General features: G+C 39.7%; 1 protein-coding gene across 1 annotated transcript in view; it reads left to right on the top strand.

Moving 5' to 3' along the window:
- The window catches only part of Tnks (tankyrase), a 148,886-nt gene that overhangs the window by 81,513 nt on the left and 53,079 nt on the right, over nucleotides 1-14,294 (top strand). The window contains exon 5 of the mRNA XM_052752011.1: nucleotides 93-168. Within this exon, the coding sequence (XP_052607971.1) occupies nucleotides 93-168 (76 nt within the window). The remainder of the gene's footprint in view (nucleotides 1-92; nucleotides 169-14,294) is intronic.

Raw genomic sequence — 14,294 nt, 5'->3', positions numbered from 1 at the left:
AACATCTTTGTTTTCCACTCTCAATGAAAACACCCGTAAATACTCCTAAGCAGCCCCGTGACTACAGAAATTGACTTCCTCCCTCTTTATAGGAGTGGTAATGAAGACAAACTGATGGCCTTACTGACACCTCTCAATGTGAACTGCCATGCAAGTGACGGGCGCAAGGTAAGTTGGTGCCAATGCTTCCAGGAGTGTGTTGCTTTACAGTGCAGTTCTGTTCAGTGTGCCCTGTGTACGTATGTGTTTATACAGACATATTTGTAAGCTGTTTGTACCGGCATCTTTGCACTGTAAAATGAAATGCTGCTCTCTCTTCCTGGGGGTTGGGACAGCTTCATGGAGCTAGGGAAGTGTGTGTGGATCTTAAGGAAGCTTCCCTCTTAAATGTCAGACACTGAAAGTTGTTCGTTCCTTGAACTGCACGCATTGTTTTCGGTGAATAAAATTAACATCGTGTTTTCTGTGTGCCATGATGGAAAGGATATTTATCTTTGTTAGGACATATGCATTTTTTATTTATTTGGTAGATTTGTCTGATAGATATCAGTACTTCTTCCATTAAAGGTGAGAAACTGCTCATGATTTTTTAGATCTCTGGAACAGTTCTGCTTTTTTCTTCTTAATTGTGGCATATTGTCAGAAAGTAGACTGTAAGAGAAATATTCTGCATAAAGATACATTTGTCATAACTATAAGGTAATGTATAAAATGCGCAGCTCGCAGCCTCACTGTCTGCTCTGTGCTCCTGCTGAATATAGAACCAACTGTAATGTGTTTCAGACTGTGGTAATTGACTGCGAAGTTTGCAGCGATTTACCTGGTAGACTGAAAGAGCCCCAGAACATTCTCTCCTGCGCTAAACTAGCAAATTCACTGAGTTCTCTTCCTCACTCTGGGGAGGTGATTTTTAAGGGTAGCTGCTCTTTTTTTTCCTGTGGTTTTGGGGTTGCTGTAGGGATTTTAACCCCTGTGAGTACTTTGAGCTCCATATTTTATTTGGATCATCTCAGTAGGTAGTTACTTCTCTCACTGTGTGAGTAAGAGCTTTCTCATCTGTAGTGGGTGGAACTGTGGACTGTAGACGGAGCTAAAGCCCAGCTTCCTTGACTTCTCTATAACCCTCTAGTCCTGGGAAGTTGGTGGGCAATTTCCTGTTCAGGAGATGAACTAGCCATCCTAGCTTCATCCCCAGTCCTCAGCCCTCTACTGGACAGCCCATTTTTTTCCTCTCACTTCCTTCTCGCTGGAGCCAGTGTCCTTACCCAGTTCCATGGCTCTTTTTCTGCATTAGCCACATGGTTTTTGCCTAGACTTCCTTACATTGTGCTTTTGCTTACCATGGCTGTCTTCTACTGTTCTGTGTTTTTTGTGTTTTGCACAGGATCAAGCCTGGCATCTAGCAGCAGCTTTAGAGTATTAGTCTGGTTCACTGACAAATGTGATTTTATCCCCCGAGTGAGAAATCATCTCTTCTTTTGTCTTTTAGGAAATTAAGTCTGTAGTATGTGAGTGAGAGAGTGTATGTTTTCTGTTAGTCGTACCTTGTACTCTGTTGATTTCTACATAGTTACGACATGAGGAAGAACTATATTATTTTTATGTGTTAGACATCTTTAGAAACAAACCTGAGCTATCATAATGAAGGATTTCTGCTTAAATAATACAATAATATTCTAAAAAAAAATGCACACACACTTATAGATTATCAGGTTTTTTTTTTTTTCAATTTAAATCAGATAACAAAATTAAATAGACGTTTATTAGGGCTTGTTGCAATGCATATAAGGAATCATTCAAAGTTGTCATCTGTATACAGATCACAAATAAAATTGCATACATCAAGGTTGGTGATGTTTCCGTTTAGATTTTTATCCTCATTTGTAGCACCGAGTGATGCTCACTAACATGCGCCAGTTGTGTTCTCGGTGCTGGTGGGGACTGGTGTCATGTCATCTTCTGCTTATGACAGTGTTGTTTGCTTTCGTGCAGTAGGTATCAAGAAAACGTGAGCCAATCCAAGCTGATAAAGTACAAGTTTCTCAGATATTTGCTGTATTTTTTAAGACATTCTCATGTGTTTACTAGAGTGAGGGAACTTGGTTTTACATTTTAGAAGGATAAAGGTACCTTTTTCTGTGTGGTAAGTTAGTGAAATATTTAACATTTTACCTTTTGGCTTTTATATTAGAACAGGTCATGCAATCAAATCCTGTTTGTAGAGCCTTTCCAAAAGACTGCTAATGCCAAACTGGTTTCTGTCTTAGTTTTACTACACTTCTTGGTATGTACATTTCCACGGCCCATAGAAATGTAAATTCACAAATAGTTTTAGAAAGAAGTGCTCCTTATACAGTCACTGTGGGTGGAGAATTGCTTCAAGATGTGTAGGGGTGAGATTTAGTATTCTTCTTAGTGTTGTATGTGGGGTTGCACACTAGCATAGTTTTCATTGTCTTGTATTGCATCGCTGTGACTTGAAGATGAGCTGTTTGGTAATGTGAGTGCTTCATATTTTGATTTCCCACAGATGTCTGTTTGTCTAGCCTCTAAAGTACTGAGAATCATGACATACCAGGAAGGCTCTGCCTGCTTTATCTTGTGCTTTGCTTTCATTTTTACCAAAAGGCAAACTCACCATAAGATGTATACTATGGTATACACCTGTACTCTCAGCAACTTGGGGAGGCTGAGGCAGGAGGATTGAAAATTAGCAGGGACAGCCCAGACTACATAATGAAATCCTATCTCAAAAAACCGAAGAAAAGAATTTTTATAGACAGAAAAGACCACACGGGAAAGTAGTAAGAGAAGAGCAAGTGGATTGGTGATTTCAAAGTGACTTTTTTTTTTAACTGTTATTGCTTCTTTGTGGATTTCACATCATGCATTCCAATCCCACTTATCTCGCCCCCTCGAATCTGCCCTCTGCCCTTGCAACCTCCTCCCAAAAGAAAATTTAAAAGAAAAACCAACCAACCAAAAACAGAAAAAGAAAACAGAGCAGAATCTTGTTGTGGAAGCTGTAATGTGGCCCATTATCTCATTGTCCTTCTGGGGTTGATCTAAAACTGCAGGCTGGCCTGTGACTCACAGAGATCCTCCTGCCTCTGTCTCCCTAACGCTGGGGTTAAAGGTGTGCGCCACCAAGCATCACCCTTTTTTTTTTTTTTTTTTTTTAAGTTGAGACAAGGCAGCTTCCTGGTCATGCTGTGTTGAGCTGCCCTTCAGAGAATTTGGCTAACATTCTTGTAGTAGTAGTTTCTCATCTGCCACCAGACCACAAATAACATGGAAACCTCTTATTAATTATGAAAACTGCTCAGCCTTAGCTTAGACTTGTCCCACCAGCTCTTATAACTTAAATTAACCCATTTATGCTAATCTATATTATGGCACAAGCCTTATTACCTCATCTCTCCATAACTGCCCATGCTGCTTCCTCTGCCTCTGGCTGGTGACTCTGCCTTCTTCCTGGAGTTCTCTCTCTGCCCAGAAGTCCCTCCTATACCTCCTGTCTAGCTATTGGCTGTTCAGCTTTTTATTACACCAATCACAGCAGTATATTTTCACACAGTGAACAAAATTTCCACATTTCCCCCTTTGTGTCAAAATAAAAAGGAAAGGTTTTAAATCTTATACAGTAAAATTATATACAATAAGAACAATTATCAAGGAAGAATTCACGTTCATAATGTCCAGTCTATTTGTATTTGTCAAATTTGGAGAAATTACTCTATTATCTATCTTATCTTGATGAGTCCAAAGTTTTATACCTAAATCATTTCCTAATATAATTTATATTACCATCCTAAAAATATCTTATTAGACTTAACACCTTCTTAGATAAATAACTTAAGCTTTCATGTTTTTCAACCTATAAACTTTACATATTTTATGTAAGTTATTTTTCTTTCTGAATTTGGTAACAAGGAAAACTGTACAACTATCTAGTCTTCAATCCCTATCAGAGACCCAAGAAGGATAAAATGTTACCTGAGTAAATAGGAAGTGCAGAACAAACAACTTCCAAAACTATAGAAATGACAAAGAGAGCTGACTGCCTGGACAGCCAAGGTTCCTCTGCAGTATGGGGGGCATCCATCTTTGGCCTACAGGCCTAGAACATCTGACAGACTTTTCTGTGAAGCAGGGATTTGAAGAACTGTCCTGCCTTGTCTTGGCAAAGGTCAGCACTCTTATCCAATTTGGATAGCATATTGTCATCAGTTGAGGCAAGGGCAGTTTCTTGCCCAGTGGCTAACTTTGCCACAATAAAAGCGAACTCCATATGGAGGTTCTTCAATGTCCATCATCCTTTTTTTTAAGTAAATTGATGCTGCCAGGAGCAGACATGTCTTACTGTCATAAAAAGTCTTAGGTTATTAAAACATCTTAAATATCATATTCTTTATGTCTCTGAAGTGTTTGAAGACCATATGTCTATCTAAAATATATCTCTGTTTGACCTTGAAAATATACCTAACATGGCCACAAATTTGATTGTTAGATAACTAACTGCTAACCTGTATTTCTTTATTATCCTAAATAGCTTTCAAGGACTAAAACTTTACATTTTTAAATGAACTGCATAGGTATGATACCTTAAACAAGAGTAGAATCAGTATAACAAAATAACCTTAAATTTGTATCAATATACAAAAGTATCTTAAATAAGAGTAGACATATATAGTGTATGTTCTAACAAAAATAACCTTACATTTGTTTCAATGTGTGAAAAGCCATACCAATGTAAAATATTAGAGACTAGTAGTTGTTTTTAGTTTAAAAGTAGATTCAATAATCTACCCTTTATCTTGTCATTTCTATAACCCCTTTTTCTTTTCAGAATGAGATCCCTGAATTTAATCTGCTTTGCTTAGTTTCCTCCCTGACTGTGACCAATAACAACTTGCAACCAACCCACCTAAACAATGACAAACATCCATAATCCACCAAACAACCAAAAAAACCACCCACCCCACCTCTTGGGAATATTGGCATCATGTTTTCTAGATTGCTTTCCTGTTATCTGGGAGTGAGGGCATCTCTAGGGGACCCTGAGAAAATTGAAAGAATGGTCAAGTCCTGGGAGAACTAGCTGTGTCACTTGTTGTCCAGTCTCTGTGTAATGGGAAAGTGCAGGACTTATCTGCAGTCCTGGCTGGAGTAATCTGTGAGGCTGGATCATCTCAGCTAGCAGCTTTGAAGTTGTTCTGGATGCAGAATTTTGAGGAAACTGCAACAGAGGCATTTTTGAGGGGCTGAATCACCTGAGCTACTTGACTTCATTGGTGTCTGGTCCTTCTTTTCTTTCTGAAAACACAGAAACTTTTAAAGGTAACATATACATCTGTGTCAACACAAGTATGGAATGTACAGTGTGTACAAGTCAGCTAAAGATTTTCTGTTTTATGTTTGGGTAGGTAAAAGGCATCTGTTAACTTTATAAGTTTGTCTGTACTATATAACCAAACCTCTATCCATGTCACATGAAAGGATGGCATGTAATAATAAATCATGAGGACTCTGTAGCCACCAAGATTTATCATGTCTCATCCAGTCTCAGAGCTGTTCCCATAAGTAGAGGGATCTATATATATGTCACCTGTCCTGTAGTCTTTCTTGGTTTTTGTTTTGTTTTGTTTTGTTTTTTTAGCTTTTATTGTCTGTAGCCAAGATTTTCAGGAGGTCTTTCCCAATCAAATCTGATCTTCATTAATGTTGAAGAGAATTATAACTTTTTCTTTCCTGTAAAAACAAAGGCACAACCTTTCACCTGAAGCAATATATTTTCTGACTTCCATTTTGAAGTTAAGTCATTCTTAAAATATATAGGTTCACTTAATTTAGCAGTTTCCATAATTCAATGCCTCTCAGCAGCTATTGTTTTTGTTCATTAGCATTTAAAATTTAAATTCGACAAAGCACCACACAGGATTCAGCCATCCTGTGTATTTCCCATCTTTATATGACTTATTCTTTTTATATTACTTTATTCTTTCTTTAGAGACTTTATTATTTTTAAGCTGTTTTTTTTTTTCCTATGACTGGCTATATCCATTTTCTTTTCATTCTGTAGCATCTAAGCACTTTTTTAAACATATTGTACCCTTTTAAAGGTTTCCTGTGTCTGGACCTGACTTTACTAGCCTTCTACAGTGTTCTCTGACCACATGAGACAAATCTGAAACTGCCATGTCAGCTGCCACACAGGCTCAGCCTAGCACATAGCACTGGCACTGGTGCTGGTGGTCGGTAACCATGCCTCTGTATGCTGCCACCAAGCACTAGCCCACCTGAGAGATGGCAGGACTAAGACATCTGGTTCCTTGTCCAGAACTTCTCTTAGCTTTCTCAAGCCCTACATTTGGATATTTGAGTCCCTATATTGGATGCCATATGTAGTAGTAATTTCTCATTGGCCATCAGCCCACAAATAACGACATGGAGACTTCTTATTAATTGTGAAAACTGCTCGGCCTTAGCTTTGGCTTGTCCCACTAGCTCTTATAACTTAAATTAACCCATTTATACTAATCTGCGTTCTGTCGTGTGGCTCGTCACCTCATCTCACCATATTGTTCATGCTGCTTCCTTCGCATCTGGCTGGCGACTCTGCCTTTTTCCCAGAATTCTATGCCCAGAATTTCCATCTGTACCTCCTGCCTAGCTATTGGCTGTTGAGCTTTTTATTACACCAATCACAGCAGTACATTTTTACACAGTGTACAAATATCCCACAACACATTCTCTGTCCTGAGTTCCCCAGAGGTCAGAAAGCAGCTTCAGTTCTGCTTGTCTCGAAAAACCAAAAAAAAGAAAGAAAGAAAAAGAAAACCTTTGTGTCCTGTACCTAGCCTCCTGCTATATTCCACATTAGTGGAGCAGTGAGTAGAGAGTTAGTACTAAATCATTTGACTGTTATGATTCATTATTACAATTCTGTTTAGAAGTTATGTTCAGAAATGGTACTTCAACATCTGCTCTACAAATTGTTAGAATCTGAGTTAACAGTGTTCATTTTTTCTCCTGCCTTTGCAAATTATCAAACATTGCATGATAAAGATAGTCTAAAACATCCTGCAAGGATTATGACTAGGTACAATCCTGGCTTGAACAGAATGGCCAGTTAGTAACACACACTCTGTGTTCTGTAGAAAGTTCTTAAGAGATGAACTTGTGTCTGAAAGACACAGCTAGGTATAGAGAGTTTGAGAAGCAGTAAGAAAAAGAAAATGAACAGCTAAAATGGACTTAAGAATTCTCAATTTGAGGGCTGGAGAGATGGCTCAGTGGCTAAGAACACTGACTAATCTTCCTGGAGGACCCAGGTTCAATTCCCAGCACCCACATGGCAGCTCACAGCTGTCTGTAACTCCAGTTCTAGGAGACCCAACACCCATGGCAAAACATCAATGCACAGAAAAAAATAAATAAAACTGCTGTGGATTTCCACCCTATCTTCTGAGACAGGGTCTCTCAGTGAACCCGGAGCTTGCTTTCAGGTAGACTGGCTGGCTACTTGTTTACACTCCCTCATCCCCTACAAGCTACAGGATGAACTAGCCTTTATTTTAATTTTTTAAAAATTTATTGTTGTTTTTTTGTGTGTGGATGGATGTTTTTGCCTGCATATATGTCTGTGTACCCATGAGGCCTAAAGAGGGCATTTGATCCCCTGGAACTGGAATTACAGGTGGTTGTAAGCTGCCGTATGGGTGCTAAGAATTGAACCTGGGTCTTCTGGAAGAGCAGCCAGTACTCTCTAGCCCCTAGCTTTTATCTAGAGATAGGATCTTACTGTGTAGCTCTGACTAGCCTAGAACTGGCTGTGTAGACCAGACTGGCCCAGCTCCCTACTACTGGGATTAAAGGTGCTTGCCACCACATCTGACTGAATTAGCATTCTTAAAGCAGTTGCCTGACCAGTTACAATGTAAACTATTAATTTCCCAGTCCAAGAATATGCCACTTACCTGGTATCAGTCATCTTTGACTACAGTGACACTGACAACATAGCCTAGAAGGACCACACATTTCTTTCTTAGCATTTCAGAGGCTTTCAAGTGCAAGGTCAGAGTGCCAGCATGTTTGGTTGCTGAGGAGAGTCTGTCCTGGCTGCATTTTCACCAGTTGCTCTCATGCCCGCTGAAAGCAGTCTCTTAGCTCATCTCATGAGGTCCCTAGCCCTAGACGTCAGTGAAACGGTAACACTTCCTGTCACTTTAGGAGTGGACTTCAACAGGAATTTAAGGGTGTTACAAGTGTCAGCATGACCTGGTTTTTAGCATCTGTGCCTATTTTAATCATAAAGAATTCAAGTTTTCAAAAAGGCTTCTATCTTTTTTGCATGAATATTCATATCCTCAACCCTTAAATTAAAATTGCAATGGCAAATTTCTCAAAGTATAGAAAATGTTTATAATATACCTTTTAAAAGGATTTTCCAGTAACTCGAAAAGTATTCTAAGATTGGCATTGATAGTAAGAGTCAAAACTATAAATAACAAGTATAAACAGTTGAAATACTGAATATTGAACTAATACCAGAAGCAGGCTAATTCTAAATGTATTTTCCTTTTGTAACTCTGACTTAATTTTTGTATTGCAACACAATACACTACTCTTGCATACTCCAAAAACACCAGAGAAAATAAACTGTCTTTATACGGGTTCAGTACCTATGGCAGTGGGTGATGGGAAGGCTGTAATTGAGGACAGCTGGAGGCCTCTACCTCTGATGCTGCTGCATTCACCACGTGAATAGATCCCAGAATAGCAAGGACATCACAACTGAAGGAACCGCTGTGGCAACATATCTCCACCACCCTAGAGGTCTTCACACCTTCACAGCAACTCAAGGAAGCACCCAATTTCCAGGCATCCACTTACCATGACTACCTACATAGCTAATGTAAAGGAGTAGTCCCTCTGTGTCCTCACAGATCACCAGTAATGACTGCCTGCATGGCTAGTGTAAAGGAGTAGTAACTCTGTGTCCTCACAGATCACCAGTAATGACTGCCTGCATGGCTAGTGTAAAGGAGTAGTAACTCTATGTCCTCACAGATCACCAGTAATGACTACCTGCATGGCTAGTGTAAAGGAGTAGTAACTCTGTGTCCTCACAGATCACCAGTAATGACTACCTGCATGGCTAGTGTAAAGGAGTAGTAACTCTGTGTCCTCACAGATCACCAGTAATGACTACCTGCATGGCTAGTGTAAAGGAGTAGTCCCTCTGTCCTCACAGGTCACCAGTAATGACTACCTGCATGGCTAGTGTAAAGGAGTAGTCCCTCTGTGTCCTCACAGATCACCAGTAATGACTACCTGCATGGCTAGTGTAAAGGAGTAGTAACTCTGTGTCCTCACAGATCACCAGTAATGACTACCTGCATGGCTAGTGTAAAGGAGTAGTACCTCTGTCCTCACAGGTCACCAGTAATTGCAATTTGAACTTGTCTTTTCAAAAATAAGTTGTCTCTCTATTGTAAAAAAAAGTTACCTGTCTATTATAAATTGTCCAGAACTTTTTGTTTTTATTTTTATTTATGTGTGTATGTGTGCCTTGTGTGTGCATGTACCTGTGGAGGCCAGAAAAGGGCACTGGATTCCCCAGGAGCTGGCATTAGGAGAGGTTTCTCTGTGTAGCTTTGGAGCCTGTCCTGGAACTTGCTCTATAAACCAGGCTGGCCTCGATCTCACAGTCATCTGCCTGCCTGTGCCTCCCAAGTGCTGAGATTAAAGGCATGAGTCACCACCACCCAGCTGAATTTTTTATGTTTAGGTATGAAAACCTAAGGTTGCAAATATTAATTGCAAGAGGAAATTCAGGGCCAAGGATAGGGCTTATCAGTACAGCGCTTGTGTAGCATGTGGACACCATGAGTTCAGTTCCTAGCACCACTTAAGAAGGGGAAAAGGTTGAACCTAACCCAACAGCTATCCATTCAAAACATGAAGTAAGGGTAAAAGGTATTTATATGAGTTGGGTAGTGTGAAGTTTTCCTCCTTAAAACACAAAATACCAAAGTATGGTCAGACTAGCAAACTGAAAAGCTAGAGATGTGCTTTGAGAGTGCTTATGTGTGTCTTTTTTCTCCCTATACACCCTGTAAGAAGATGCTAAAAAAACTTTCCATTTACATATTTGACTTCTTTGGCTGATTCTGATCTAAGGTTAAAAAGAGAAACTCAAATTAGTTGCTGGTTGAAGAATCTCCTTGTGATTTCTACAAGTTCAAATCGAATTAAGTTAGCATTTAGAGCTCCATTGTCCCATGGGTTACTCTACTCATTTCATTTATCTTTATCTTTCTAATTCATTTGTATAAAATACAGTCTTTATATCTTCACTTTAAAAAGACTTTTAAAATTGCTTTTCTAACATTACTGGGGTTTGAATCTAGGGCCCTCTCTGTAGCTGGAAGCCTTTCTCTGTCTCGCCCGGCCCCGCTGTCCTGCATCTACTTATAAAATAATCATTCAGAGGCTTAATGTTAATTAAAAACTGTTTGGTCTATGGCTCAGCTTCTTACTAGCTAGCTCTTATATCTTAAATTAACCCATTTCTATTCATCTATGTATGGCCACATGTCTCGTGACTTTACCTGTGTTTAATTACATCTTGTACATCCAGCTCGCAGCATCTCCCCGACTCAGCCTTTCTTCTCCCTGTCTCCTTGCTTGTCTTTCCCACCTGGCTATAACCTGCCTTGCCATAGGCCAAAGCAGCTTCCTTATTAACCAATGGTAGCAACACATATTCACAGCATACAGAAAGACTATCCCACAGCACCTCTCCTTGATAGGCAAATGCTCTACCACAGACATATATCCACAGCTCTTTTTATTTTGAGATGGGGGTCTTGCCAAGTTACTTAGGCTGGCCTTCAACTCCAAGTAGCTGGGATTGCAGGCTTTGTATTAAAGGTAGTTGAAATGTACAATAGTAGTTTTTAAAAGTATCTCATAAGTTCTATAACTTTAAATTTAGGTATTTGCATTCTTACTTATAGATGAGTCTGTTACTTTGGAAGAACATCCTTTCTGAGGCCTGTAAACTACCAGTTACCCCTGTCTCTCTTCATGTAATCCATCAAGGATCCACAGGCTCCAGTCACCCCTCTGTCTCTCTTCATGTAATTCATCAAGGATCCACAGACCCCAGTTACCCTCTGTCTCTCTTCATGTAATCCATCAAGGATCCACAGGCTCCAGTCACCCCTCTGTCTCTCTTGATGGAATCCGTCTAGAATCCACAGACACTTACAAGGAAGAGGCTCTTAAGTGACAGCTGCTCTAGCCTCTCAGTACAGAGTTGAAACCTTTTCAAGGAATAATGCCAACAGGTTGTGCTTAAGTGAATTTTTGTTGTTTTTCTTTTTTGTTTTTTCAAGACAGAGTTTCTCTGTGTAACCCTGGCTGTCCTGGAACTTGCTTTGTAGACCAGGCTGACTTCAAACTCATAGAGGTTCCCCTGCCTCTCCCTCCTGAGTACTGCAATTAAAGATGTGTGCCACCACCACCTGGCTATAATTTTTTTTTAAAGAGATCTTCCTGGGTGAGAACTCAGTTTGTATCCAGATTTAGCACCAATTTGGGGTGTCTGAGAAGAGATACTGACCAATCAGAGTAGCCAGGAAGTTGTTCTGCAAGTAGTTGACGCAGTTGGAGGGGCTTACTTGGAGAATGGAAGTGCCCATCTTCCCGGGGACTGTGGAAAAAATGCTGCTGTGGGAAGGAAGCAGAAGAAAACCGCTCTCCATGTTCAGTTTTCTTACTCGCCCTGGTCCTGTAGTAGGCAGCTGCTGTTGTAAAGAAGCCCAGCATTTCTGGGTTGGGTGCTCATCCTAATGGTACGGTCTCACTGTTGGTGCATACAGTTCATTGTAGCAATCCGAGAATCTGAGTGCTGACATACTTAGAACCAACAAGCTCCTAGCCATAAATACTTCCTTGCTATTCAGCCACACTGGTCCATTTCTGAAGGTCCTCTATGAGTCTGAGCTTTTAGTCGATGGAAAAGAAGGAATGCAGAATGAGAATGATGGCACCCTTCCTGGATTTGGTCCCCTCTCTCTACTGTTATCTCCCTGCTCATTTGTTCTATGCTGGTAATAGTTTCAAACCCAGGTACTTACTGTGTTAACCAGTTAATACACACACACTTTGTCAAAAGAGTTAAGAAACTTCAAGGATGCTGATCTTCATAATTATACTACTTAAAAGTCAGTCTCAGTAACGAGATGTACTTATTTCTAGGGATGCATGCCCATATTGATTCTCTGGCTTTTAATTTGTTTGGATTCTCATCTAAGTATCAGCGTCTCAAAGAGCTCCTTAAAGCTTTCCGTCAGAGCAGATTAATCATGTCTCTGTTGATAGAAGTTTAATAAAGCTCTGATTGTGTTTATTGTGCTTGTCTAGGAATTTTGACTTAATGGCTGGTGTAGTATTTTATTTGTATCAGGGAAACACTGATCTATTTTAACCAAATAATAGATCCAAATGAGATATGCTTTGATAAAATAGAGCAAGAATTGAAATACTTAAATACTCATTTATAGGCAGTGAGTAAATAATCATGGTACAGCCACACAATAGAAATACTGTATAGTCATTACAAAGAATAAGACAGACTTCTCTGTGATAACATTAGGAAGAAAAAAATCAAATCACAGAAGAATGTAATGCAGTCCTATTAGTGTGTGTGACAGAAGCAGTCACAAATGAACTCAGAGAAAGCAAACACACTGTCACAGACACAGACACAGAGACTCTCCAAGGACTCACGAGCAGCTGGCACTGGGATCACCTGGGAAAGGGCATGCTGGGCTGCAGAGGAGTACAACCATGTTTTCTGCACTGCTGAAATCTTTGGAGCGATTACCTTATTCTATACATTTAAAGGGAGTTCTACCCTGGAGAAAATGTTCTTATAAAGAAAGTGATCATCTGAGACCAGCTAGAATTGAGAAAATACTTTATTATATTTTCACTTTTGAAGCCAGACTTAAAGAAAGGCATGATTTTATAGATCAAAAAAGTTGAATTTTCAGGTTTTGTATTTGTTCATATTTATGTGCAGCTTTTCTAAGACACAGTTTAAAAGTGAGACAACATCCAAACTCGTAGAGTGATAGAAGCATGGCTGCAGAGCTGATAGCACACTCAGCAGTCTCACCGCTAACGTCAAAGGTTAACTGAAAGCTCGGTCTCCTGCCGGGGTTCTTATGTAGTAATGGGTGAGAGATGCGGGTGCTCTCTAAACGGCGTAGTAATGGGTGAGACAAGTTGACGGTCATTTGAAGGAGGAAAGTTAAGTCCCAGTTTATAAACAACATAGATGTAGCCACAGCTCATCCCCTTAGGAAGGAGACAGACAAAAGGCATTCTCTTCAGTAGGGTACTATTTTAACAACAGCAAAAATCAGGGTGCATGAAGACAGTTTTGGATTTGAGAAATTTACAAGACACAGTAACCAATTATATTAATCTTGATTCTTGCAAACAGTTTTATAGAAACAACCATAAAATCGGAATATTGACACCAACATTAGATTATAAGCTCTGTTTTGTTAGATTTGATAATAACCTGGAAGTCTGAAAGAAAATGCCATCTGTGGAATGTGTGGAAGTGAGTTGCCAGTGTCTGAGTTTGCTTTAGAATACTTAGGAGGTGGGGAGGAGATGTGGTCAAGAGATGACAGAAGTCCGTGGAACACTGTCACACCAGCTAGTGACCATTAAAATATGAGAAAGGAATGCATGGGTGTTTAATATTTCTCTAAACTCATTTTTAGTGAAACAGATTTCATATTTGTGTGTTGAAAAATTATGAAACTTTATTTTACAGAGTCATTTTGTAGTTGAAACTATAGAACAAGAATCTGGAGGAAGAATTTAAATAGCATCCTGTATTGTGAGGTGTGTGGAGCTAAGAGGGACTGTGCTTGAGTCTCTGAAAGAAATAACACATTAGATGACAAAATGGGTAGCCTTCATTGTCTTGAACTGACTCTTCATAGTAGTCTAAAGTACTGGATCCTCCTAGGAATGCATGTACATGTAAGCACACACACACACACACACACACACACACACACACACACACACACACACACACACACTTTCTGGCTTTGGTACCTCTACACACTAAGAAGTTTGACCAGTATTAAATCTTCCTGGCGTCCTGACTATAGTGCGTTTCCTGGAGCCAGGAAAGTCCTGGACAGACCAAAACAAGTTGGTCACCATTGCTTGGGAAATTCCAGAGGATTTACTAT

This window comes from Peromyscus californicus, unplaced genomic scaffold (assembly GCF_007827085.1).
Source record: "Peromyscus californicus insignis strain IS unplaced genomic scaffold, ASM782708v3 Scaffold_23__1_contigs__length_62951481, whole genome shotgun sequence".
In the NCBI taxonomy this organism is placed as follows: Eukaryota; Metazoa; Chordata; class Mammalia; order Rodentia; family Cricetidae; genus Peromyscus; species Peromyscus californicus.
The sequence above is the reverse complement of the archived record's forward strand: the minus strand, read 5'-3'. Positions and strand labels throughout refer to the sequence as shown.